Here is a 23,575-nt window from a genome sequence, read left to right as displayed (position 1 = left end):
TGAGGGAGGCCAGGCTGGTCTGAAGGCCCCAACTGAAGATGAGGAATCTGGAATTGAGGAAATCATTGTGGCCCACTTCACCCAAATGACAACTAGCTGGGTCTGGACTTAAACCAGGCTGTCCAGATCTTTCTCCTCCAGACTCAGCTGCAGCCCCAGCCTCCCTATTCTGAAATAGGGGGAGGCCCGTCTATCCCCACTGAAATTCACTAGCCCGTGGAGGGAGGTGGGGAATCTACTGAGGGCTATGTAAGGTGGGATGGAGGTGGGGAGGACCAGGTACGACGTCATTTACCCCACCTTCAAGTAGCAAGAACATTACTCGTGCTCATTGCACAGGGCCGGTTTCACCTGATAGCACCATGAGTTAAAGGAGAGTCGCAGAGAAAATGGACAAAGAGGAAAAAGCTTTCACACAGACAGACCTTCAAGGGAACACCCCCACCTGGTGACAGGTTAGCAGATTCTCACTTAGGAAACAAAGCCACATCCTGATCTTCTCCAACCAGCTAAGCAGGGGGCTGAATCCGTCTGTCTCAGATTGTTATTGAAATATCATATTACAGACTCCTGAAGTGATGAGATTGGCAGGGGCTCCGTGTGTGTGTGTGTGTGTGTGTGTGTGTGTGTGTGTGTGTGTGTGACAGAGAGACAGACAGACAGAGAAACCCTGCTAATCCAAAGGAGAAATCCTCTTTTCCAACCACAGGAACCACATATCCGGGGAAAATGTCCATCTCCTGCCAATAGCACCCGATTCATTATAACCTTTCCTCCGAGATTAAATATGTAAACAGGCCCCGGACAAGCCCTTGGCAAATCGTAAGTGAGAGAAAGGTTTTCTCCCATGGCGCACCCTGCCCTTCATCCCCACACGACACAGGGGTCACCCCAGCTTGCTGAAGCCCCTGCCCCACCCCCCCAGGCACTGCCGCACCCTGATGTCAACAACAGTGACTAAAATGCGCGGGGATCTTGTCGCCCAGCCGCGCATCTCCCCCGCTCCTCTAACTGCAACTCAGGCGGGATAGGCAGGGCCGGGCTGTGGTAACCGCCCCCGTCTGTCATGTGACACAAAGGGCGCTCCTCTCTTGCTCACCCGAAGTCTACTGTGGGTCTGGGTGGCCCTCCAGGGCAGTGGCTCAGCCGTGCAGTCTGCTCGGATGCCGAGGTCCCTCCATCTCATAACGTGCCACCAGAATTGACGAGGCAGGGCCAGAAAGTCCTCGGAGGTCTCGCACTGGTAAGTCCGGGTTCTGGCCCCTGGGTGACCGGCTCCATCTCTGCTCCCAGCCTGTTGGCCAGTAGGTGCGTGTCCCTGCCCAACTGCCACAGGGTGGCGAACCTGGGGGACATGGGTGCTCTTGGACACTTAAGCCAGCTTCGTCAGGCTGTCAGGAAGGGGGATTTCCCAAGGAGGCAGCATCCATGCTGGCTCTGAAAGGGGATGGGACGATTTCTAGGCAAGGCCTAGCCCACAGGCAGTTTGCAGAGGGCTGGGGAGATGGGGAAGGAAGCAGAGGAGGTGGAGCTGGGGCGGCAGCTGAGAGAGATGCAGGGCCCGGGAAGGTTCTCTTGAGATGGGAGAGGTTTGCTGGGGAGGCTGAGAAGCCAACGAGAAGTACAGCTGTCTGAGCGACCCTGGGAAGGAAGAGGGGATGAGCCGATACACTCTGGAGGAACCTCACCCCGAGCTTCCACCAGCCCTGGAAGGCCAGTATGGCTAATCCTAACCTCGGAATGGAGAAAACGAGGCCCCTTCTAGCTGTCACTTGTGCCTCCATTTATTCATTTAGTACCTGATGCAGATGAGGACCGGAGATGACAAACACGTGGTCCCTATCCTTCAGGGGCATATTAGGAGCCAGAATAAGACCTTAACAGAGGGCAGGGTTCAAGTGCTATGAGCTCATTGGGTTGAGAGATCAGAGAAGGGGGTTGATCCAGGTCTTGGAGGATGGACTAGATCTCAAGAGACTCAAAGGTGCCAAAACATTCCAGGCAAAGGGAAGGAAGCAGGAAAACCTGGGTAAGCTCTGAGAAACCATGGACACAGGGCCCACGAAGGAGATCAGACATAAGGCCTGGAGAGGCAGTTGGATCCAGGCTCAGAGGCTGCTGGAGGGTCTTGAGGGCTGGCTGACACCAGGCTGTGAGTGGTGGGGCCACCTGGGTCCTGGCTCCTGGGTCAGGGCCTGGGAGAAGGGCCTCAGAGCTCCAGCCAACCAATCCCAGGAAGGTGCTCCTAGCTCAGGGTCTCCTCCTGGAGTCTACACTGGAAAGGGGCTCCTGAGTGAGCCATGCTATACCCTCAGGGGGCTGTCCTTTCTGTACTCTCAGCATGCACCAGCCCTGCCCCACACATTCCCAGGGAGACCCCACCGCATGTGCTTGAAGGAGATAACCCATTTGCAGCCTCCCTCTTGGCCAGTGCTCCAGGGCTGTCCCAGCCAAGGGTGGGGTGGAAGCTGCTCTGTCCCCACTCTTTCCCTCCCACCTCCTCTCTCTGACCATCTGGGCCCTGGAGCCACAGGCTTGGAGCTGGGATTAGAGAGGCTCAGTCTCAGGGCCAAATAAAGCAACAAACTTAAGTCCCCCAGTGTTGCCAACCCCTTTCTCTTTACAGACACCAAATCCATAAAAGTGACCTCAGAGGTCTTGGATAGGGACCAACGTTTGTTTAAACCTTGGTCCTCATTTCACCTCACTACCCCTAGTTTACAGAAGAGGAACAGGGATGGCTGGATGAGACAGAAGCTCTCCCTTGGGTCCACAATGGGAAAGGACCCAGGCCGATTTCACTCTGTTTCTGTCTGGCTCCTTGACCCAGGCAGCCTCTCCAGACACACTGAGACTTCAGAAGGGCTCTTGAAGCGCAGAGTTCCAATAGCTCGGGAGTGTTGAGCGCTCAGACACCGTCCCAAGTGCTTTAGACAGGTTTGCACCTTGAATCATCACTGCACCCCTGTAAGATGCAATCATCATGCCATTTCACAGACGAGGAGCCCGAGGCGCGGCGCACCGCGGTCTCGGGTGCTTTTCTCTCCTTTGCAGTGAGGTGCGGACGCGCGCCGGGAAGGCGGGCGCTGCGGGCTGCGGGAGTGGCGCCCCGCCGGGGCCGCAGGAGCCAGCCGAGTGGCGGCCGGCCACCAGAGGGCGCGCCCGTTCCTGGGCCCGGGTCCCACCAGGAGCCCCGACGAGGCACCACGCCTCGTGGACGCCAGGGACGAGCGGCCCGGCCCGCCCGGCCCGCTCCGCGCCGCGATGGGGCATCTGCCCGGGTTCCGGCCGCACAGCTGCCCCGCCCCGCCCCGCCCCGGCGCCCTTGGTCCTGCCGCCCTCCTCACGCCCACCCCACCCCCGCACCGCCTACACTGGCCGCCGCAGAGCGGCCTGCGGTCTGGGCGCCGGCTCACACGTCGTGGCCTTGAGATGTCCCCCTCTCCCGCTCCACGACAAAGCACCATTTAGTCTGTTTATCTGTATTTTCAGCGCGAACGTGTAGTGAACCCATTAAAGAACAAGGAAACCAAAGGAAAAGATGCTGGGAAGCACCAAAAGGCACACACGGCTTCCTGACTCTCTCTGACCTCTTGTGAGCAGAGCGGCCACCCAGCCCGCAATGTGGGGTCCTCACAGCCTCTCCACAGCGTCGCTCTCTGGGGACCACCATTCCACGGCTGCAGGGGGCTCAGGTCCCTCTGACCCCTCTTTCCTCCGGTCCCCAGAGCACCTCCTAGGGCCTGGCCCTGAAATAGGAGCGAGCCTCAGAGAGAAAGCCGTGTCTGTGTCCTGGGCCTCTCCACTTGGGGAGTGTTCCAACTGCCCATCCTGTGGAATCAGGCATCCAGCAAGTACTGGGCACCAGACCTGTGGCGTGAACAAGACAAACAGAACCCCTTCCCCCTTGGAATTTACAATTGGGGAAGCAAGAGAGACATAACCAAGGAGGCACACAAATTGCATGGCAATTGCTAGTAATCTGTTACAGGTGCCGCAGTGCCCCGAGGAAGTGCAGACAGATGGATACCTGCATCGGACTGCAGGGGGAAGGGCAGGCGTGGGGTGCTACCACAAAGCCGAGAGAGGCCAGTTCCCCAACAGATCGGAGTGGGGGGGGGCAGGAGTAGAGTCGGTGAACTCCAGCTGAATCTTGAAGGGTAGGGCAAGTTTGTTGAGCAAGGTCTCAGAATGGGGTGTTCTGGGCAGACGGGGCTGCAGAAGTGAAGGCTCAGAGATGAAAAAGCTTGGGTATGTTTGTCTGGAAAGCAGGGGCAGGTAGTGCGTATTACAAGTTGTCAGAGCGTAATGGGTGGTCGTTGTACCACGCACACCTCCTTTAGCAACTGGATGCTGGCTGTGGGTAATGGGAAGGCACTGACAGCTTTTTAACAGGCAAGATACAACCAGGTTTCTGGGTTATTTAATAAAAGGCCGCTGGGGCTTGCAGGTGTACTTGGGAAGGGGAGCCTGGCTGGCAAAGGTGGGTTCCCACGGAAGGAGGCTGCTGGGGGAACCGGCAGTGGAAACGATCAGAGCTGGGATGCTCCAGTGGGTCCAGAGCTGAGGGAAGGGCCAGTGAGCAGCAGAGCACCCCAGGCCCCCACGGGCTCCCAGCAGCCACGCTGTGTGCCACCCCCCCCACCACCCCCGAGTACTGGAAGTGATCCAAGCCCCAGAATGCGCCTTGTTAGAAAGCAGATGTTGGAAACCAACCGTGCCTGGGTTCTGATAGGCCCACAGGACATTTATGTTTTCCAGTTAGCTGCAAACGTCGGGAGTGTTTGAATTTTGGATTTTCTCTGGAAAAAACCCCTGGGCCAGCACTCCTGCCGGATGACAAGGGGCTGGAGCTGAGTACAGAGCACTCCTTCAGATGGTCCCTGTACTTCTAGGGTTGCTATGGCCCCCACATCACTGGCTTAGTCCCTGTGGGTATTTAAATTTCCACGCATACACACACCCTGAAAGAGTCCAGCTGAGCCACTGAAAATCCAGGAGAGTGTCAGAAAAGGCCTGAAGGACGGTGCTTGAGAAATAAGGAGCAGGTGGAGGACTGCCGGCGGGGGGCGCTAGAGAGTAGCGTCCGAACTGAAGTCCGGGTCTCTGCCCGGACCTCCTCCCCCTGACTCTTCCACCCCAACGCACTTCATGGCACGCCAGCCTTCTGGCTGATCAGACCTAGAAGAAAGTAAGCGAGGAAAGCTTAGGAACTGGGGAGGCACGAGGGGAGGCTTCCGTGGTTGTAGCTATGTTCTGCTTCTGGAGTTCGTGGAGGGTCCATGGTTTGGGGAGAATTCATTGAGCTTTATGTCCTTCTGTGTCTTCTAGTTTGCAGAACGAAGGGCCAGCATATCACGCATGTATCTCAGTCGGGCCCCGCTACAGCCGTTCCATCACCCCGAGGGTGGGGGGGAATCATCCGTAAAGTAAAACTCACACTTCGGATTTGATTTTCCCAAGGTTGGTTTACGTAGTGGTTCTGAGTACATTTTAGATTTACACGCCGAGTAGGGTTTTATTGTACAATAACATTTTACCATCTTTTTAAGCAAATGGTCTTTGTATTAAAATGCCCTCAGATGGAAAGCCTTTCCCATTATAAAACTTTTACCAATTTACTTTTATGTTTATGATTTTTTTTTTAACGAGGGCCGATATTACCATGTGGCAGGGCACCACCTGCCCTGCAATTTATTTGAGACAGAGGTGGCTTTGAGCCAAAAGTCTGATTTGGGTTTTTTGGGGGGTTTTTTAAATTTATTTTTTATTTTTAAAGATTTTATTTATTCATTTATTTGAGAGAGTGAGAGAGAGAGAGCACTTGAGAGGGGGAAAGGTCAGAGGGAGAAGCAGACTTCCTGCCGAGCAGGGAGCCCGATGCGGGACTCCATCCCGGGACTCCAGGATCATGACCTGAGCCGAAGGCAGTCGCTTAACCACCTGAGCCACCCAGGGGCCCAGTCTGATTTGTTTTTAACTTAATAAAAGAAAGAAAATAAGTGACTTTTTTATTCCCCACTTTCTCAGTCTGCACTGTCTGATAACGGCAGAAAACAAAGTATGTGAGAAAAAATAGGATTATCATTTTTAACATTCAGCATAAATTGTAATAACATTTTAATCTTTATTGTTTGAAAGTCATCTGGGACTTAAAATGTTATAATTAATGGCTTTCTACCCAAAAATAGCTTCATATGTTTGTTCTCTCTTGTCAGAGCACAGTATTTACTTGTAAAATGGAAACTTAATTATTAATAATTTAATTTTATACCCACAAGCTACCTATTTCAAGAGCAAAGTTTTTATGTTTTTTTTTATAAAGACCGTTCTCTACCCATGAATTTTTAAAACTCATTTAATATGCTTATACACATCTTAGAGTTTTAAAATCACACTTCACTTGGCTTTCTATAAGATTGCAAAGATGGGCCCCCTGGGGCTGTCGGGACACACGGGGGCGGGGGGGGGGCAGGGAGAAAGAATGAAATGTTCATCAAGCCTTTGGTTGTTAAGACAATGAGTCAGGAATCCACAAATCATGTACTGTTTATCTGAATACCCCTGGAATATTATTCCACATCTCTGAGTAGATAACCTCATATGGCCATGATTCATATGTGCTGAGTGAGAATCCCTAGAGACACACCCTCCTGTCACCTCCCACCTCATTCTGTTCCTGGGGAGGATCTTTCACACTTAAACAATGGAACAGAGGTACTCAACCCAGTGCTAGAAGGGCCTCTCAACCCACACGACTTAGTCAAGTAGGGAGATTTTCTGGGGTGTGAAGCAGAAGGCGCCATCCAGAGTGGGGGTTACACACCCTGACACATATACAGCAAGCACCTCCTTTTTGTTCTGGCTCCTAAATTGTGGGCCCTATTGTTGAAATGTGAATGATGCCCCCATACAAATGCCCTGTGCACAGTTAAGAAAAGGAAGGAGACAATGTGGTCAGAACTGACTCCTGTTGAAACAAGTTGGGGCTAGAAGCACGAGAGTCCTAGACTGGCCATTTGCGGATCAGTACACCCCCTTCTGCCTTCCCGTCCCTACCAAGGATCCAAAACAGCAAACACTCAAGCCAGCCAGCATGGGTGTCTTCTCCGACTGAGGCTTTATCCTCTAACTGCAGAAAGGCCTCACAAAGGGAGGCCTGAGGAAAGCCTGACCCTCTGCCTTGGCCTGGGACAGCGATGGAAACCTCCCACGTGGGGGATTCCAAATTCAGATCGGAGTACAGTCGCGCATTCCCAGCTTTGAGATGGAAACCTGAATTTCTAGTATGAGGAGAGAGAAACTTTTCTAGGTTTCTTAAGTCTTACCACCTATGGTAAGCTGAATGTTGGTCCCCAAAGATATGTCCATGCGCCAGTCCCCTGGAACCTGTGGATGTTACTTTATATGGCAAAGACTTTGCAGATGTCATTTAAGGATCTTAAAATGGGGAGATTATCCTAGGTTATCTGGGCAGACCCTAAATACCATCACAAGTGTCTGTATAAGAGGGAGGCAGAAGATCACATACAGAAGAGAAGGCAATGGGAAGAAGCAAGGAAAAGTGTCCGTGAGAATCTCCAGAGACAGCATAGCCCTACCAACGTCTTCATGTCAACCTACTTTCAGACTTCTGGCCTCCGGAACTGTAAAGATAGACTTCCGTTCTCCTCTGTCGGTCTGAACAAAGTCTGACCAAAGTGGCGGTCATTTGTTACAGCAGCTACAACAGGAAGTTAGTGTGCCACCTCTCAGCCAGAACCCTAAATTCGCCTTGTGACCAAGTTTCTAAAATTTTGGTCCTCAACACAATTGGCTGGCAGGCTGGCATTTCCTTGCTATGTGTGATCAAGTGGTTATACAGCAGAATCAGCCCCCCCTAGCTGTGAGCTGGCAGGGAAGTGTACCCTAGACATCCCACGAGATAAAGCTCCATGCCAGGGAGACCAGGCATCCTGTCCATCTGGCCATGATTTCATAATTGCCATAAAAGAGACTCTATGTGGGACGCTTGGGTGGCTCAGTGAGTTAAGCGTCTGCCTTCAGCTCAGGTCATGATCCCCAGGCCCTGGGATCGGGTTCCTTGCTCAGCGGGGAGCCTGCTTCTCCCTCTGCTTGTGCTCTCTCTCTCTCTGACAAATAAAATCTTTAAAAAAAGAGACTCTATGTTTTATTTTAAAATAAATATGCTACAAATTCTTGCCTAAATATTTTTAAGGAAGAAATCTTACCTTTAATTTTTTATTCCCCAGAGACTCTCCTTAGTTAATAAACTCTCAGATTAATTACAAACAAGGTCAGAGGGGACATAGTCAAGAATTACTTGTCAAGTGGTTGTGAGCAAATCAATTTCCTACCACCAATATAGTTTGCAACTCTAGGGGAACATTCATAATTTTTTATAACAAGCATCTTGATAACTACTTTTCTCTACTGAACATACAAAAAAATAACACTTTTCCCTACCAAATACACAAAATAAGCATTGCTGTTTCTAAGGCCTTGAGAGGAGAGGTTACATTCCAAAGAAAATTAATGGTAATTCTAGAGGTAGACTGCAGAAGATTACAGCGCACTCCTGCAAATAAACTACTTAAGGTAATGATGACAAGATTAGAATAAGCAAACAATTTTTAAAAATTTTTCTCTTTTATATGAAAGAAAACCAGTATGAGTTTTGTTAGAAGAATGCATACTTATTATAAATTATTCAAGCACTGCATGGAGGTTAAAAAAATTCAAATGCCACTCTTCATAAATAATTAACATTTACATTAGGAGGATCTTTTCATGTGTGTGTTCCAGAAAGGCTAAAGAGATATACCAAAAGGTTTTGATAAATATGTGACTATTTTATGGGGCACCTGGGTGGCTCAGTCGTTAAGCGTCTGCCTTCAGCTCAGGTCATGGTCCTAGGGTCCTGGGATTGAGCCCCCGCATTGGGCTCCCTGCTCCGCGGGAAGCCTGCTTCTCCCTCTCCCACCCTCCCTGCTTGTGTTCCCTCTCTCGCTGTGTCTCTCTCTGTAAAATAAATAAATAAAATCTTAAAAAAAAAAAATATGTGATTATTTTATATATGCTATTTGTAATGTTATTACATTTAACTTCATTTGTATTTAAAACTGGAAGAAGAAATCGAAAGGAATCTAAAAGATTATATCTAACTCTAATTATTATGTTTAATAATATCTAATATATATAATTATCAGATAATTATATATGACATATAATAATTAGATATATTAGATATATTAGATACTAGATTTTTTTTTACTAGATTTGTTTTTTAGATATTAGATACATTTTTCTTAGTTACATTAGATATTTTTAAAAGATCTTTTTATAATCACAAAAAGAGATTTGGGGGAAAAACACATTGAAACTAGAGTAATTGTTTTTACATTCCATACTTCAATTTAGGCATCATCTTTTGACTCCCTGACATGAAAAATGAGGACATCAGATCCAGAGCCTTCCTTTCCCCTCCCCCACATCTTCACATATTGTGATATTAATATTCTTATATAAATAGTATTTATATTTTAGCTCATAACTATAATTTGTAAAATGGATTCTATTAATATTACTTCATAGTTAAATGTTTCCAAATCTTACCACAGCTTCTCTACTCCTGAAATCTTCATTTTGACTTACAGAAATTTAACTTCAAATAAGATCTTTATCCCCTCTCAGCTAGTGATATTTATTTCGTGAATGTTTTTATTTACAAAAATACTTATTTTCAACAGTATTTCCCCTTAATTTTTTTTTTTAAAGATTTTATTTATTTGACAGAGAGAGTGAGAGAGGGAACACAAGCAGGGGGAGTAGCAGAGGGAGAAGCAGGCTTCCCGCAGAGCGGGGACCCCGATGTGGGGCTCGATCCCAGGACCCTGGGACCATGACCTGAGCCAAAGGCAGACGCTTAACGACTGAGCCACCCAGGCGCCCCTCCTCCCCTTAAATTTTTTACTCTAACTTGCGACTTATATTTTCTTGAATATTTAAATTTTTCCCAAGGCTTAGAGAAATTAAAAGCTTTGACCCAATGTCACACAGCTAGTGTGCAAAGTCAGGATGCAAATGCAGGCCTAATTTCAAAGCTCACCCTGTTGTCATCTATCCATTATCCACTGCTCCCATTCGGTTATACACTTGCTCATTATCCATCACTCCTCACCTATGTAGCCCTGTATCTATCCATCTGTTACCTCCATTCATCCTTCAGACATCCATTTACCTACTTTTTCATTATTTCACTCACACACATATGATACAAACTTACATACATATATACATAGCCATTCATCTATCCAGACATTCTACCTATTCCAATCCATCATCCTTCTATTCACCTATCTATCCATTTATCTGCATTAATTTACTCCAATATCCATCCATCCACCTATATATGGATACACAGATAGATACATCCACTCATCCAGACATTCATCTATCCATCTACTCACCCACAAAGCCACCCTTTCACAAACCAGTCCATTCCATCTCCCAAGGATCCTTTTATCCTTTCTATTAATTCATCTGCTCATCCAACCAGTTTATCTATTTATCCAGTCACCGTTAACTCTGAAAACCAGAACTTCCATGGAATAGGGAGTTGTCTCCTTCTCAGATTCTCTTCTGTTCTTGTTCCATTTCCCAGCCATCAAGAGAAGACCACAGCATTTCACAAGCACAATAAGGAGGTCTGTGAACCCCTAACTGTCTCCCACCCATATGAAAATTCTTGCAACAGAGACTGTGGGTCTTATGGTACCCTATTAAATATGGAGCCCTTCAGTAATCTCCCCAATAATTGAACCTTCTAATATTCATACAGTAACGAATCCTCTCTTTATTGAAGAGTCATCAGCAAAAATTACAACCTAAGACCATGAGGCAGAAATTTTGCCCATATTTGGAATCCTTTAGACCTCCTCTATCATTGGCCTGATATTTTTGTTGCCATCACAACCTTCCATCAATCCACCCACTGCTTAGCTCCCCGACCATCCACAAGCAGTCACTGAAGGTGACTTGCCGATTGACGCCTAGTGTAACTTCACTTTGCCCACCCCCAGTGTAGGTGAAGCAGCCTGGACGCACCACTCTGGTGGACCTCAGTAAGAACTTAGCATGAGAGAAGCTCAGTTTCTCACTCAGATGAGTGATTCACAGCTAGAATGATTGGATCGAGGTTATTCGTGACAAAGACAAGTCAAAACAAATCAAGAGAAAAGAATATAGAAATAAAAATAAATTCTAAAGGCTCTCTTGCAGAGTATTCTGAAAAGTAGAGATAACGAAACTATAATCAAACTTGGAGTAGAAAAAGAAAAGGAGCAAGAGGAAGAAGGAGGAAGAAGAGGGGATTAACGATGGTGACGAGGAGTTCTAGGAGGAAGAGGGGGAAGAAAGAGAGATAGTAGTGCCCTATGACCTAGAGAACTAGCCTTGGCTTCTGGTTGCCCCCAAAACAATCAGTGATAAAGAAATTACAGAGATAAGACAGAGAAACAAATATAAGAACTGTGACTGGTTTCTGGGGAAAGTAAAGCTGGGGTGGGTTCATGTGAAAGGTTGACAGCAGTCTCAGGTGGGGGCAGCAGGCACAGAGATGGGGAGAAAAACTGTGGAGGGGGGACTCTCAGTTCAGTTCATTCCTGTCTCCCATATTTCCCAGGGAAGATGACTGGTGGCCTCTACCACTAGAAGAAAGAAATCAGTGGTAATAGCTTGGCGGCTCAGGAAATATGCCAGAGTAATATCAGAGCTGTGCCGAGTTGAGATTCTGATAAAAACACAAGCAGGCTGACCAGATACCCAGGCATTTACTCTTCTGTCCCAGTCTCCTCAAAACGCTCATGGATGGCAGATGACCATTTCAAGGGCAGTGGATGATCTCCTTGTGAATGGTGGCTGGCCGTTCTAAAGATCTTGTTTTCTTTCAGTGCTGTTTTTTTTCTAATAATTTAAAGAGGAATCTCTGACTAGAGAAATTTCTCTGTGAAATGAAAGCAAAAGGGATGTGGAGTAGCAAGTCTGGAGTACTTGAGCCTCTCCATCCTGGGGCTCATCCCTACTCCTTCCTTCACACTCACTGGAGGGACAAAACCAGACCTCTATCGTATCCCTCCCCATTAGCTGACTGGGCAGCTGATACCCACGAGAGAAAAGTGAGCTCACAAGCCAGAGTCAGTAGAGACCTGAGGAGTAAAACCACTATAAAATATATACAACAAACTGAACACCGTGCAGACCACAGACAGATCAACAGTGTAAGATAAATATAAAAAATATAACAAAGATACTCAAAGATATGAGAGAATATTGATAAAATTAAGAAGGAACAAGAAGGAACAACTGGGTGGCCCAGTTGGTTAAGCATCCGACTCTTGGTTTCGGCTCAGGTTGCAATCTCAGGGATCGAGCCTCTCATCAGACTCCATGCTCAGCGGGAAGTCTGCTTCTCCCTCTGCCTCTGCTTCTCCCTACGGCTCATGCCCACCACCCCCCCCAAATAAATAAATAAATAACCTTAAAAAAAAGAAGGAACAAGAAGAACAAGAAGCAATAAAAGAAGACAAACCTGTGCCTCTTCTGATAGAAGAATAGGAAATTCATTCAGGACAACAAGAGAAACAGGCACCATTTTTAAAGACATACTTAAAGATAATGGGGAGAGAACAAAGTAGTAAAGAAGTGGTCGGGGATCTTGGAGATCTTGGAGAAAACAGGAATCCAGAAAAGTGTGCTGAACATTTGGACTACTTCTGCCTTGGGAGCATTTACTGATTCTGGACAAGTCAGTAATATTTGTAATAAGCAAATACTGGAAACAACCAAAATGTCTCTCTATGATAGACGGATAAATAAACTGATACATTCACATAATGCAATAGCGCACAGTAGTGAAATGAACCAACTACAACTACATGCAACACCATGGGTACATTTCAAAAACTCACTACTTAATGAAAGCAGCTAGATGCAAAAGAGTACCTGTTGTTTGATCCAACTTACATAAAGCTCAAAAACCAATCCATGCTGACATATCTGAATAGTTATGTCCTTTGTGGGAACAGTGTAATGACTGGGAGGGTGATGGAGATTTCTGGGGTACTGGTAATATGTAGGTAGGTCAGTGGAGCCCACACACTTTTCCCTATTCCTCCTGCTAAATACAACTGAATACCCTAGATATCGTATATAAAACAGAAAGGTGGAGAGAAGAAGACAGACCAAGTTTGGACCTTGGGACCCAAGGAATGACATGGTAATGAGTTCCCTATATGCTGTTTTTATTCATATATCCTGGACTTGGAGCAGAAGAAGCTGGTGACTCAAAAAGACCACTGAATATAGACAAATATAAAGAACCAACAAAAGCCTGCTCTCTCTAGTCAATGGACCGGGAAAAGGATAGCCTAACAAAACAGAAAACTTTAGTCAATAACTGCTATATTCCAGTCAAATGCCACAGTAAAAACTGTGAGTTCTCCCCTATCACCTACCTACCCCGGCAAAGTCCACGCAGTGAGTAGAGACTTCCACCATTGCCAAGCTATATCAAAGCTGGGATGGGGTGTCAAGGAAGGTCAAGATGGAAGCCGGGCCTTTCATGCCCACTGGGCAGTACTGAGGCCTTCCCCACCTGTACTATCAGAGGAGACCATGCAGAGAGTCTGGACATTCACCCCCCCACACACACAGTAACAAGGCCCAACTGATTTCTGACAAAGGTGCAAAAGTAATTCAATAGAGAAAAGATAGCCTTTCCAAAAAATGGTGCTGAAGCAACTGGACATCCATAGGCAAAAGAAAAAAGACCGCCTCCAACACACCTCATACAAATCTAACTCAAACTAGAGCATAGACTGAAATGTAAAACCTAAACCTATTTTTAAACTTTTAGAAAAAACATAGGAGAAAATCTCTGGGACTTAGGACTTATTGAAGAATCCTTGGACATGACACCGAAAGCACAATTCCTAAAAGAAAAAATCAGTAAGTGGGCTTCATCAAAAGTAAAAACTTTTATTGTGCAAAAAGCCCTGTTAAGAGGTTGAAAAGACAAGCTGCAAAATGGGAGAAAATATTTGCAAACCACACATCTGATAAAGGACTAGTATCTACAATATATAGAGAACTCTCAAAACTCAACAGTAAAAAACCCAAACAATCCAGTTAAAAAATGGACAAAAGACATGAGCAGACGATTCACCAAGGAGGATGTACAGATGGCAAATAAGCACATAAAAAGATGTTCAGCCTTGTCAGCCGTTACAGAAATGTAGATGAAAACCGCAATGAAATATCACTACATAGCTCTCCGAGTGGCTTAAAAAAAAGAAATAAAAAGTGACAAAAGCAAAGGCTAGTGAGGATGTGGAGAGACTGAATCCCTCACACATTGCTGGTAGGAATGTAAAATGGTACAGCCACTCTGGAAAACAATTTGGCAGTTGCTTAAAAAAAAAAAATTAAGCAACTGCCATATGACCCAGCAATGCACCCCAGGAATTTATCCCAGAGAAATAAAAACTTACATTCACACAAAAACTTGTACATGATTGCTCACAGCGGCTCTATTGGTAACAGCCCAAACCTGGAAATAACCCAGATGCCCTTCGATAGGTAAATGCTCAAACTGGGATAATCCATAATCCATACCATGGAATACTCCAAGGGAGTAAAAAGGGAGCCAATTATTGATACACACAAACTGGATAGAATTACGGTGAGTGAAAACCAATCCCAAAGGGCTACCTACTCTATAATTCCACTTACATAACATTCTTGACATGACAAAATTATTGAAAAGAAGAACGGTTTAGTGGTTTCCAGAGGCTAGGAAGGGGCTGGGGCAGGAGGAGAGTTGGTGTGGGTATAAAAAGACAACATGAGGGACCCTTGTGACGACGGAGATGTTCTGTATCTTGACTGGATCAGTGACAACACCCTAGCTGTGTCATTGTACTACAGTTTTGCAAGATGTTCCCACTAGAGGAGTCTGGGTAAATGACACCCAGGATCTGTGTTCTTTCTTACAACTGCTTGTGAATCTATAATGACCTCAAAATAAAAGGTTTAATTTTAAAAAGTATATACAATAGCAAAAGGCTGAGAATAGCCAAGACTTTCTTTAAAAAAAAAAAATAAATATAGGTGAAGAAGTAGAAGTACATGACCTGAGGACAATCTTTGGAAAAGTTTGGTTTAAAATCGAACATACTTGGTTCTATACCTCAGTGCATCTACTCGATACATATCTTGGAAAAATTTCTCCCAGGTGCCTCGGGAAGCACATAAAGGATGTTCATAGCAGCATTTGTAGTACGCAAAGAAAACTCTGGGCATTTTCCGATGTTCATTTCCTGGTTTTACTAATGAATGATGGCAAATGGAAGATGGTATCATTGTGAATCTAAAATTATTTTAAGTTAAAAAATGTCTTATCTGGATACATTTTACTGGAAATGATACAAAAACTTGAGCATACACTCCAATGTTCACGAAATAGCAGTGGAAACAAAAGAACCACTAGTATATGCATCAACAGACATATCTTAGGGACATAATGTTAAGAAAAATGCAAGTCATAAGAGAGACTATACAGTTTGAGACCTTACATAAAGTTCAAAAGACGCAAACAAAACAAAGTATTGTTGAAGGACACATCCAAAAGCGATAAAACCCAAAGAAAAGCCAGGGTTGTGTATTTCTGCCTTGAGGAGGGAGGAAGGGAAAAGGACGCAGGGGAGGGAAACAAGTAGAGGAGGGAGGAAGGGAAAAGGATGCAGGGGAGGGAAACAAGTAGAGGAGGGAGGAAGGGAAAAGGACTTGCAGGGGAGGGAAACAAGTAGAGACCTCAGAAGTGTTGTAGCATTTGACTTCTTAAAAGCTGGGTGGAGGGTCAATGGGAATTCATAATGATAGGTTTTCTTTACAACTTACATATACTTCGTATGTATGCAATAAAAAGCTTTACCTAATTAAAAAAAAGTAAAGGAACACAAAGATGCTATGTGGAAGAAATTTGTTCTGGTAGGGTTGGCAAACTGAGTACCATAGTGGCCACGTTCCACAATTTTTTACCACCTGGAGAAAGCCTGTCTCCTCTAAGGCAGTTTAAGGACAAGACCCCAAATAAGGAGAGGCAAGTAATGACAAAAGATGGAGAAGGAGGGGGACATGGAGCAGAGCAGACTTGGACTTCCACGCACAATGACCACATTCTGTGAACAACACCAGTATCAGCTCCAGACATGAGCCAACCTGTATTGCTGTGCTTAAGGCTGGTGGAGCTGGGTTTTTGTCATTCAAACCGGAAGAATCCTGACAGAGTCCTATAGGCATCCTGGCCCATAGTCAGTCCAGCTGGGTTTGACTTTGAGGCTTCTAGGTGTGCAGAGGGGCCTGGGTCCCATCCATCCCTCCCCTTCTGCCATACAATTTTGTGTGTGGAGGACCAGGTGATCAGAGAAGGTATAGGACTTGCCCAGACTTACCTAAACGATGGCACTTTTTCTCTCACATTTCAGCGGCTTTGTCTTGACACTGACAATGTCCTCAGCACAGGATGAGAGGGTGCAGGAAGACAGCACGAGGTGGCGGCTTGACCATATCTCCTCTGGAATTTCAGTGGAGAGACCACTCAGAGGGAGGAAGGGCTGCAGCGTGGGAGTCTCAGCTCCTTCTAGAGCTTCCTTCAACCTCATGCTGGATGCAGTCTCCCGAGAGAGCAAGAACCCCAGGGCAGAAGGAGAGTGGGAGTTTAGAGGGAGCCTCTGAGCCTGATGCCAGGCACAGTGGGGTAGATATCCCCGAGTCCTCGCCTGTCATCCCTGAGGCTCCAAACCAAGGGTGACTCTGAGAAAGAGAACAGTTGTTTTGATTTGTGTTCTAGACATTCACTCAAACATTCAACAACTGTTTACTAAGTTCTCAGGTCCTTGAGATCCTATAGTGGACCTTCAACAGCTGCTGTCATGAAACTCACCTTCTAGTTTTCAAACAAGCAATGAGAGAGGGACTTTAGGTAAACAAACCAGGGAGACAGACAGGGAGACATCCCAATCAAGCCATGTACGCAGAAAGAGGATAACCAATGTCCTTGGGTTGAGCTTGCTTCTCACTCTTCTCTCTCTCTGTGTACACACACACACACACACACACACACACACACTGCTTGTTCCCAGATAAATAAATGTTCTTTGAACTGCTGTAAAGAAGAAGACCATGTGGCCGTAGGAGAGTAGGAGGCAGCTTTGTGAAACCTCTATTAACCGGAATGCCTTACCATCGGGGCTGTCCTGGGAGTGCTTCTAACACTTGAGCTCCTTGCTCTCACCCACTCACGACTTGTCCCACGTGCCTCAGTGGGCCAGGGGAACACAGAGAGGAATGGGAAGCAACCCTCCTGTCCTCTGGGAGCTCCTTGTCCAGATACAACTAATTGCCATGGCAAGCAGTGGCCTAGTCAGCCTGGTGGCCCCCGAGTCAAGAACTCCAGAGCACAGTCCCGAGTCGGCCACGCAGATATTACCGTGTCATGGCTCCTTCTCTCCCATGGGACAGCAGATTTAGGATAAAATTATCTGTAGGAGAGGTTGGCTTGAGACTGGTGCGCCTTTCCTGGTCCTCCTCTCTTGCTGGCCAGGTCTGAGGGGAACACCTATGACCCCAAAGAGGCGCCCAGAGGAGGGATCTGGACCTAGAGAAGGGAGGGTGGGCTAGAGGCCACACGGGGTCACAGTCAAGCCAGTCTACCCCCACATGGTCCACCACACCCTTGCTCTCCCCCAACCTCCCTTCCTTTCTGTCTTCTGAGACGGACGTGCATCAATCAGGCGTCGCGGGAGGTGGAGGAAGGGACGGGAATCTAGGTTTTAAAAGACCAGGGACAAATGTCCCCTGCCAATTTCCTGTCATTTTTCTGGATTCAAAGGAGGGGTAGAGTTAGAATAGGGAAGACAGACGTAGAGGGGCAATGAGAGACGGCCCGATCCGGGGGGTGTCTCGGAGGCCCGGCCAGGCGGTTCTCTCCCGCCGAGTGCAGGTTCCGGGTGGGCGGGCGGACGCCCCCAGCCCCGCAGCGGCGCGAGCCCCGCATGACATCAGAGGCTGGGGAGCGCGCAGAGCGCAGGCGCCGGCCGAGGAGGGAGACGGGAGGGGGCCGCGGCGCGCGGCTCGGGAGAGCGCTCCTCCGCCCCGCGCGCAGTCCCTGCGCCCCGCTCCGCCCGCGCCTCGCTGTCCGCGCCGCGCCTCGGGCGTCCAGAGCGCGCCCCTCGCACCGCAGCGAGCGCCGCCCGCAGCAGCCCAGCCCCAGCCTTCTCCTCCTCCTCCGCCGCCGCCGCCGCGGGACACGCAGCCGCAGGCCGGGGCCGGGACGCAGCTGGGGAGTCAGGGACGCGCGCAGCCAGCCCTTCCCCCTCCGGCTCCCGCACCGCCGGCCGCCTCCCCTCGCCCTCCTCCTCCCTCCCTGCTCCTTCGCTTCTCCTCCTCCTCCTCCTGCACGGCCAGGCTGCCAGCATCATGTCCGCAGGGGGAGATTTTGGGAACCCACTGAGAAAATTCAAGTTGGTGTTCCTGGGGGAGCAGAGCGGTAAGTACCCCGCTTATTCTCTTGGCTTGGCGCCGAGTCGCCCCCCGCCGCCACATCATCCACCCACTTGGGGCCCCGGCCCCGGCTCGGAAAGGCCCCTCCAAGCCCGGGTGGAGGGGAGGGACGGGGATGTGGGGGTCGGGGCCGGCTCGGGCGGGGCCGGGCCGGGGAGGGGCCCCGGGGAGGGATGGAGGGGGCGCTGGGCCGGAGGTGGGGGTGAGGGTGGGAGGTGGGGTGCGGGGCTAGAGCTGCGGGGCGGACGCCGCGCGGCGGGAGGCCGGAGGGCGGCGGCTCGCTCAGCCGCGGCGGCCGGGGCGTGAAGGCGCCGGGCTCGCCGGCTCGCTCGCAATGCGGCACCGGCTGCGGGCGACCGCGCAGGTGGCCGGGCGCGGGCGGGGGCCGGGGGAGGACAGGCGCCCCTCTTCGGAGAACGAGGTGGGGCCGGCGTCTGGCCCGAGGGCTCCCTGCGGACCCTACCCGGACCCGTGTTTAATGACGGGCACGTCCAGGCCCTGGAGCAGAGGGCCGCGAGGGAAGGCCGACACCTGTCTTCTGTGGAAAGAGCGGGCGCAGGCTGTAGGGGAACAGGGCGCCTACCTCCCCTGGCCTACGTCCGACTGGGCACGGAAGGTTCTAGACGCTGCCCTGTGCCAGCGTGTGTGAGCGTCTCTAGGGCTCAGGGTCTGGGCGAGGACAGCGAGGGTTCCCCGGTGAGAGGCAGATTTGGGGGATGGTACCGGGGTGCCTCGCACCAAGAGGCGGCGAAGCCTGGAGCTGGGCAGAGAAAGGACCAGGCGACACGCCCTGCCTGGCTTCCCAGCACCCCTCCTGAGAGCGTTGACGGCAGAGGAGTCTTCCCACCCCCACCTCCCAGCTCACAGACCGTCTTGGGGGAGGGGAGGTCACCGTGGCAGCCGGCCAGGGGCGGGGGGGAGGGGGAGACAAACGGCTTCCTTGCCGCCCATCAGCCTCCCCGGGGAAAGCATCTCTGAAACCCCGGGTTGGCCCCAAGGTGGAAGGACCAGATTGAAGAGCGTGGACCCCTCTGACACCTGTAGGAAGGAGTGGTTCTCAGAGCATCTCTCCAGAGGCCTCTCACCTGAGGCTGCAGAGGGACTGGCTGGGCCTTGCCCAGCTCACCTCAGGAGGAAGGTGGCCGCTGGGGACAGGATCCCCAGCTCTAGCTCTGCAGACCAGTCCAGTTCACCTGGTTTGGTACCTGTCTGTACTAGGGACCAAGACACAGGCAACCTTAGGAGGACCTGATGGGCTCAGGGAATAGTGCTACCCTGGTGTGGGTACAGGTGGGTTGTGAAGGTCACATGGCAGTCTCCTGTGTTGCTACTCATTACCTGGGTTGGATGGTTCAGAGAAGGATGTCAGAAGGTCAGGCCCTAACATGGGGATGGATCCTGGGGCCAGGCTGGGTATTCCAGAACAAGATCAACTCAGCCGGCCAGCCCTGTGTCCTGGACTCTGAGTTTCTGATCTTAACAGAGTCCAGCTTCAGAACTCACTATTTCCCATGCCTGAAGGATTTCAGGAGTCTTCACATCCCAGTGCTAATCTTACCTGGCCTGGAGCCCTGGGCGAGAAGTCTGATCAGGCAGCCTGGGAGTTGAATTCCTACCTGTGTTTCCTTGAGCAGATTTCCAGGCCTCTCTGAGCCTCAGTTTCTGTCTCTGTGAAATGGCTGCTTGAGGTTCTCTTACTCCTTCATGTTTCCCCAGTGCCTCTCAAAGGGCCTTGGCCCTGGTAGGTTCTCAAGAAACATTTGTTTATTCCAAGTCTGAACATGCTTCAGTAAAGCACCAGGGCTTTGATGAGGAGAATGTCTCTTGTGAGTAGGAGTGAAAACTCTGGACTCCCTCAGAATCTCTGATGGGCTGAGGCCCCTGAGGAGCCACACCAACCCCCTTTGTTCCTAAATCATTGAAATGAGAGCTTAAGGCCTCAGAGATGGAGCCCCCACCTTGCATGTGTAAATTAGAAGTCTGAGCCCCAGGGATGGGGAGGATTTGGGAGAGTCCCACTGTGAGTTGCTAGCACTTCTGGGGCTGGAACCCACATCTCCTGTTCCCAGTCATTAACATGTCATTGGGAATTAAGATGACCTTGAATCAGGGCAGTGAAGAACTGCAGAGCCTTCCTGAGTTGAGGTGAGATTGCCACTCTCTGGCCAGACTTGTGGCTCCATTGGGTGACCTGGTGGGAATGCTGGGCTGTTTGGGTTGGGGGCAGGGTTTGTGGGCCCTCTGAACACAAGTCACTAGAAACAAAGGCTCTGCCATCAGTGGGATTGGCTGTTGGCCACTCTGGTCCCTTCTGGCTTGGAGCCCTAGGGCCCTGAGAAGCCTCCTTCCACTTGAGTGTGTAGTGGGTCGTATACCTTGTATTCTACATGGCTTTTGGGGCCCCCCGAGTTAGGTTGGGACACATGCATCCCTGAGCCTGGGGGGATAGGGGAACTGCCTTTGTAGACACTGCTTCTGCCTTGCCTGCACACAAGTTTTTGTTTTGTTTTTTTTTAAGATTTTATTTATTTATGAGAGAGAGAGAGAGAGAACTCAAGTAGGCAGAGCGGCAGGCAGAGGGAGAGGGAGAAGCGGGCTCCTCGCTGAGCAAGGAGCCCAATGCGGGGCTCGGTCCCAGGATCCTGGGATCATGACTGAGCCGGAGGCAGACGCTTAACCGACTAAGCCACCCAGGCGGCCCCCCTGCACACAAGTTTTGTGTGTGTTGGTCCTTTGTGTCACTGCAGCCTGTGCAGTGCAGGGAGCCCCTGAGGTCTGGCCCCCCCGTTACCCTGGCTCTCCCTCCCTATGTGACCTCAGAGGTCCCTCACCTTCTGTACCTGGGACACTTGGGCCAGCTGAGCTTGACAGAGTCTTCTAGAGCCACATGGGTCTGCCTGTATGAGCTGACTCCCCTGGATAGAAGCCAGGGGAAGGGGCTGGAGGGATGTGGCCTTCTCTCGTTTCCTGTGCCTGGTATAGTGGTGGCATCTCCCTAGGCCAGTGGGTGAAGACAGCTGGATTCCAAAAAGGAGTACCTGACCTGGAGCCCAGTGATGAGGAGGACATCCTGAAACAGATAATCCCAGGAGGGCATCAAGCCTTCAAAGATAGCAGGACCTGGTTTGAGTGGAAGGCCTTAAGGAACCACTCTAGAGAGAACACCCCTAGTCCGTGAGAAGGCCCCCCTCCTGGCAGCAGAATGACTGCTGTCCCCTAGGCCACGGAACACAGGCTGGCTGGCAATGTCAGCCTGGCAGGGCGTGGGATTGTGGAGAGGGACCCAGGATGAGGGGACTCTTTGCAGTAGGAAGGCTGTGCGGTCCTGCTGGTGTTCAGATGGCTGTCGCTGGGCTTGCTGGCCATGCTCTTGTGCTGATGGCAGTGGGGTGGGGAGGCACACTGGTCCCAATGGCGACACTTGATGACATCCAGAGAACACAGACACGAGCTGGTGTCTGAGGAAGGAGTGGAGGCCTGGGGGACACACGTCTTCCTCCGAAGTTCTGACGGTGTTCTGTGGGGGGGTTAGGCTTCCCTTGGTGCATCCGGGAGTGTCATGGGGACTGGGGATGTGGACAGGCCTGTCGGGTGTTCTGGCCCCTTCTGATCTCCCTTCCCCAGGACTCCTCCAGCCAAAGCAGGGAGACTGAGGGACCACCACAAGTTCGGTCTGCTTTCCCAGGCTGAGGCGACAGGACAGCGTCTCCCTCTGACGTGCGTCCTCCCTGTCCTGTCCCTGACAGTTGTGCTGCTGGAGGGGCCATCACAGTGAGCACGATGTGAATGGTGTCCCCAGAGTTGTGCAACACAGTGACTCTGCACACAGCTGCCTTTGGCCATTTAGTCATTTGTTCACTCATCCCCCTTCCATCATCCATTTATTCATTTAGTCAGGTCTTTGAGTGTATCTCTGCCTCATAGGACTTACGGCCCACTGGGAGTTCAGATATTTGTGGCTATAATTACAGCAAAGGTCTATGCGCGCTACGATGAGAAGAACAGCTGCTGTGAAAGCGCAGAGCGGGGCGTCCCACCCACCTTTGTGGGCAGGTGTCAGAGATGACTTCTAAGGCTTCAGAGGAGGAGATGCTCCTATAGGCAGCCGGCTGGTACTCCTTCGGTGACCTGAGTGCAGGGAGTAGGTCTTGCAAGGGGCCCACCCTCTCCAGGGGGCTTTGTCTGTTTTTCTCCCTGCTCTGGAGAAAAAAGGGGTGGGGTGGTGAGCAGGAGGACGAGGGTGTTTGGCTTGTTAGTGCTGAGAAGGGGCTTTCCCCCACTGTCACCTCATTCCTCCAGGTTAAGGAGTGGTCTTCCCCCCGACCCCCGCCACTGCCCAGAGGGCTCCCCCTGCCCCACCCAAGGCCTGGCCCAGCCTGACCGCTGCCGTCCCACCACACACCACCCATAATCACACAGGGAGCCCTTTGTACCTGAGGCCCATCCCAGAAGTCTGCTCCCTGCCACCTCCCAGACCCGCTCGCTCTGCTGTACCCAGCCCACTTGGGCACTCACCATGACATAGCTTTGGTTTCTTTCTGAGCATTTTTAAAACACTATCACATGCTGCCCCATGACCTCTCTGTTGCCTCAGTCACTCTGGATTTTTAAATGTTTATTAGCTTTTTCAGATACAAATCTCTAACTGAATTTTAAGCCCCTTAAAGGTGAATTTAAGCACCCAAGAGGACCAGGTCTTAGCTCCTTTCCCCTCTTCCCATCTGCAGGGGATTTGTGCTCATTAAATGTCTGCATTTAAAAATGATGAGATTATCCTCGCTGTGTGATAGGTACTGATAGTCCGTTGGTAAATTAAAAGTGAGGGGAGTCAAGGCAGCTTTGAAACAGGATTCTTCATCCTGACACATGCTGCTTTCTCAAGCCTGGAGATCTTAGCAACACTTAAGAATCTTTCACTGAGGGTTGGAGCATTTAGCCTTGGTCGTGCCCAATG

The 23,575-nt window shown here is 49.9% G+C and overlaps 1 protein-coding gene across 1 annotated transcript in view; it reads left to right on the top strand.

Moving 5' to 3' along the window:
* The first annotated feature begins 18,264 nt into the window (after positions 1-18,264).
* Positions 18,265-23,575, top strand: part of RAB6B (RAB6B, member RAS oncogene family) — a 58,830-nt gene continuing 53,519 nt past the window's right edge. Inside the window, exon 1 of the mRNA XM_081826672.1 lies at positions 18,265-18,607. Coding sequence (XP_081682798.1) covers positions 18,538-18,607 — 70 coding nt within the window. The 5' untranslated portion in view covers positions 18,265-18,537. The remainder of the gene's footprint in view (positions 18,608-23,575) is intronic.

This window comes from Leptonychotes weddellii, chromosome 1 (genome assembly GCF_054177405.1).
Source record: "Leptonychotes weddellii isolate Sample4059 chromosome 1, ASM5417740v2, whole genome shotgun sequence".
In the NCBI taxonomy this organism is placed as follows: domain Eukaryota; kingdom Metazoa; phylum Chordata; class Mammalia; order Carnivora; family Phocidae; genus Leptonychotes; species Leptonychotes weddellii.
Note: the sequence above shows the minus strand (reverse complement) of the source record. Positions and strands in the feature narration are given on the sequence as shown.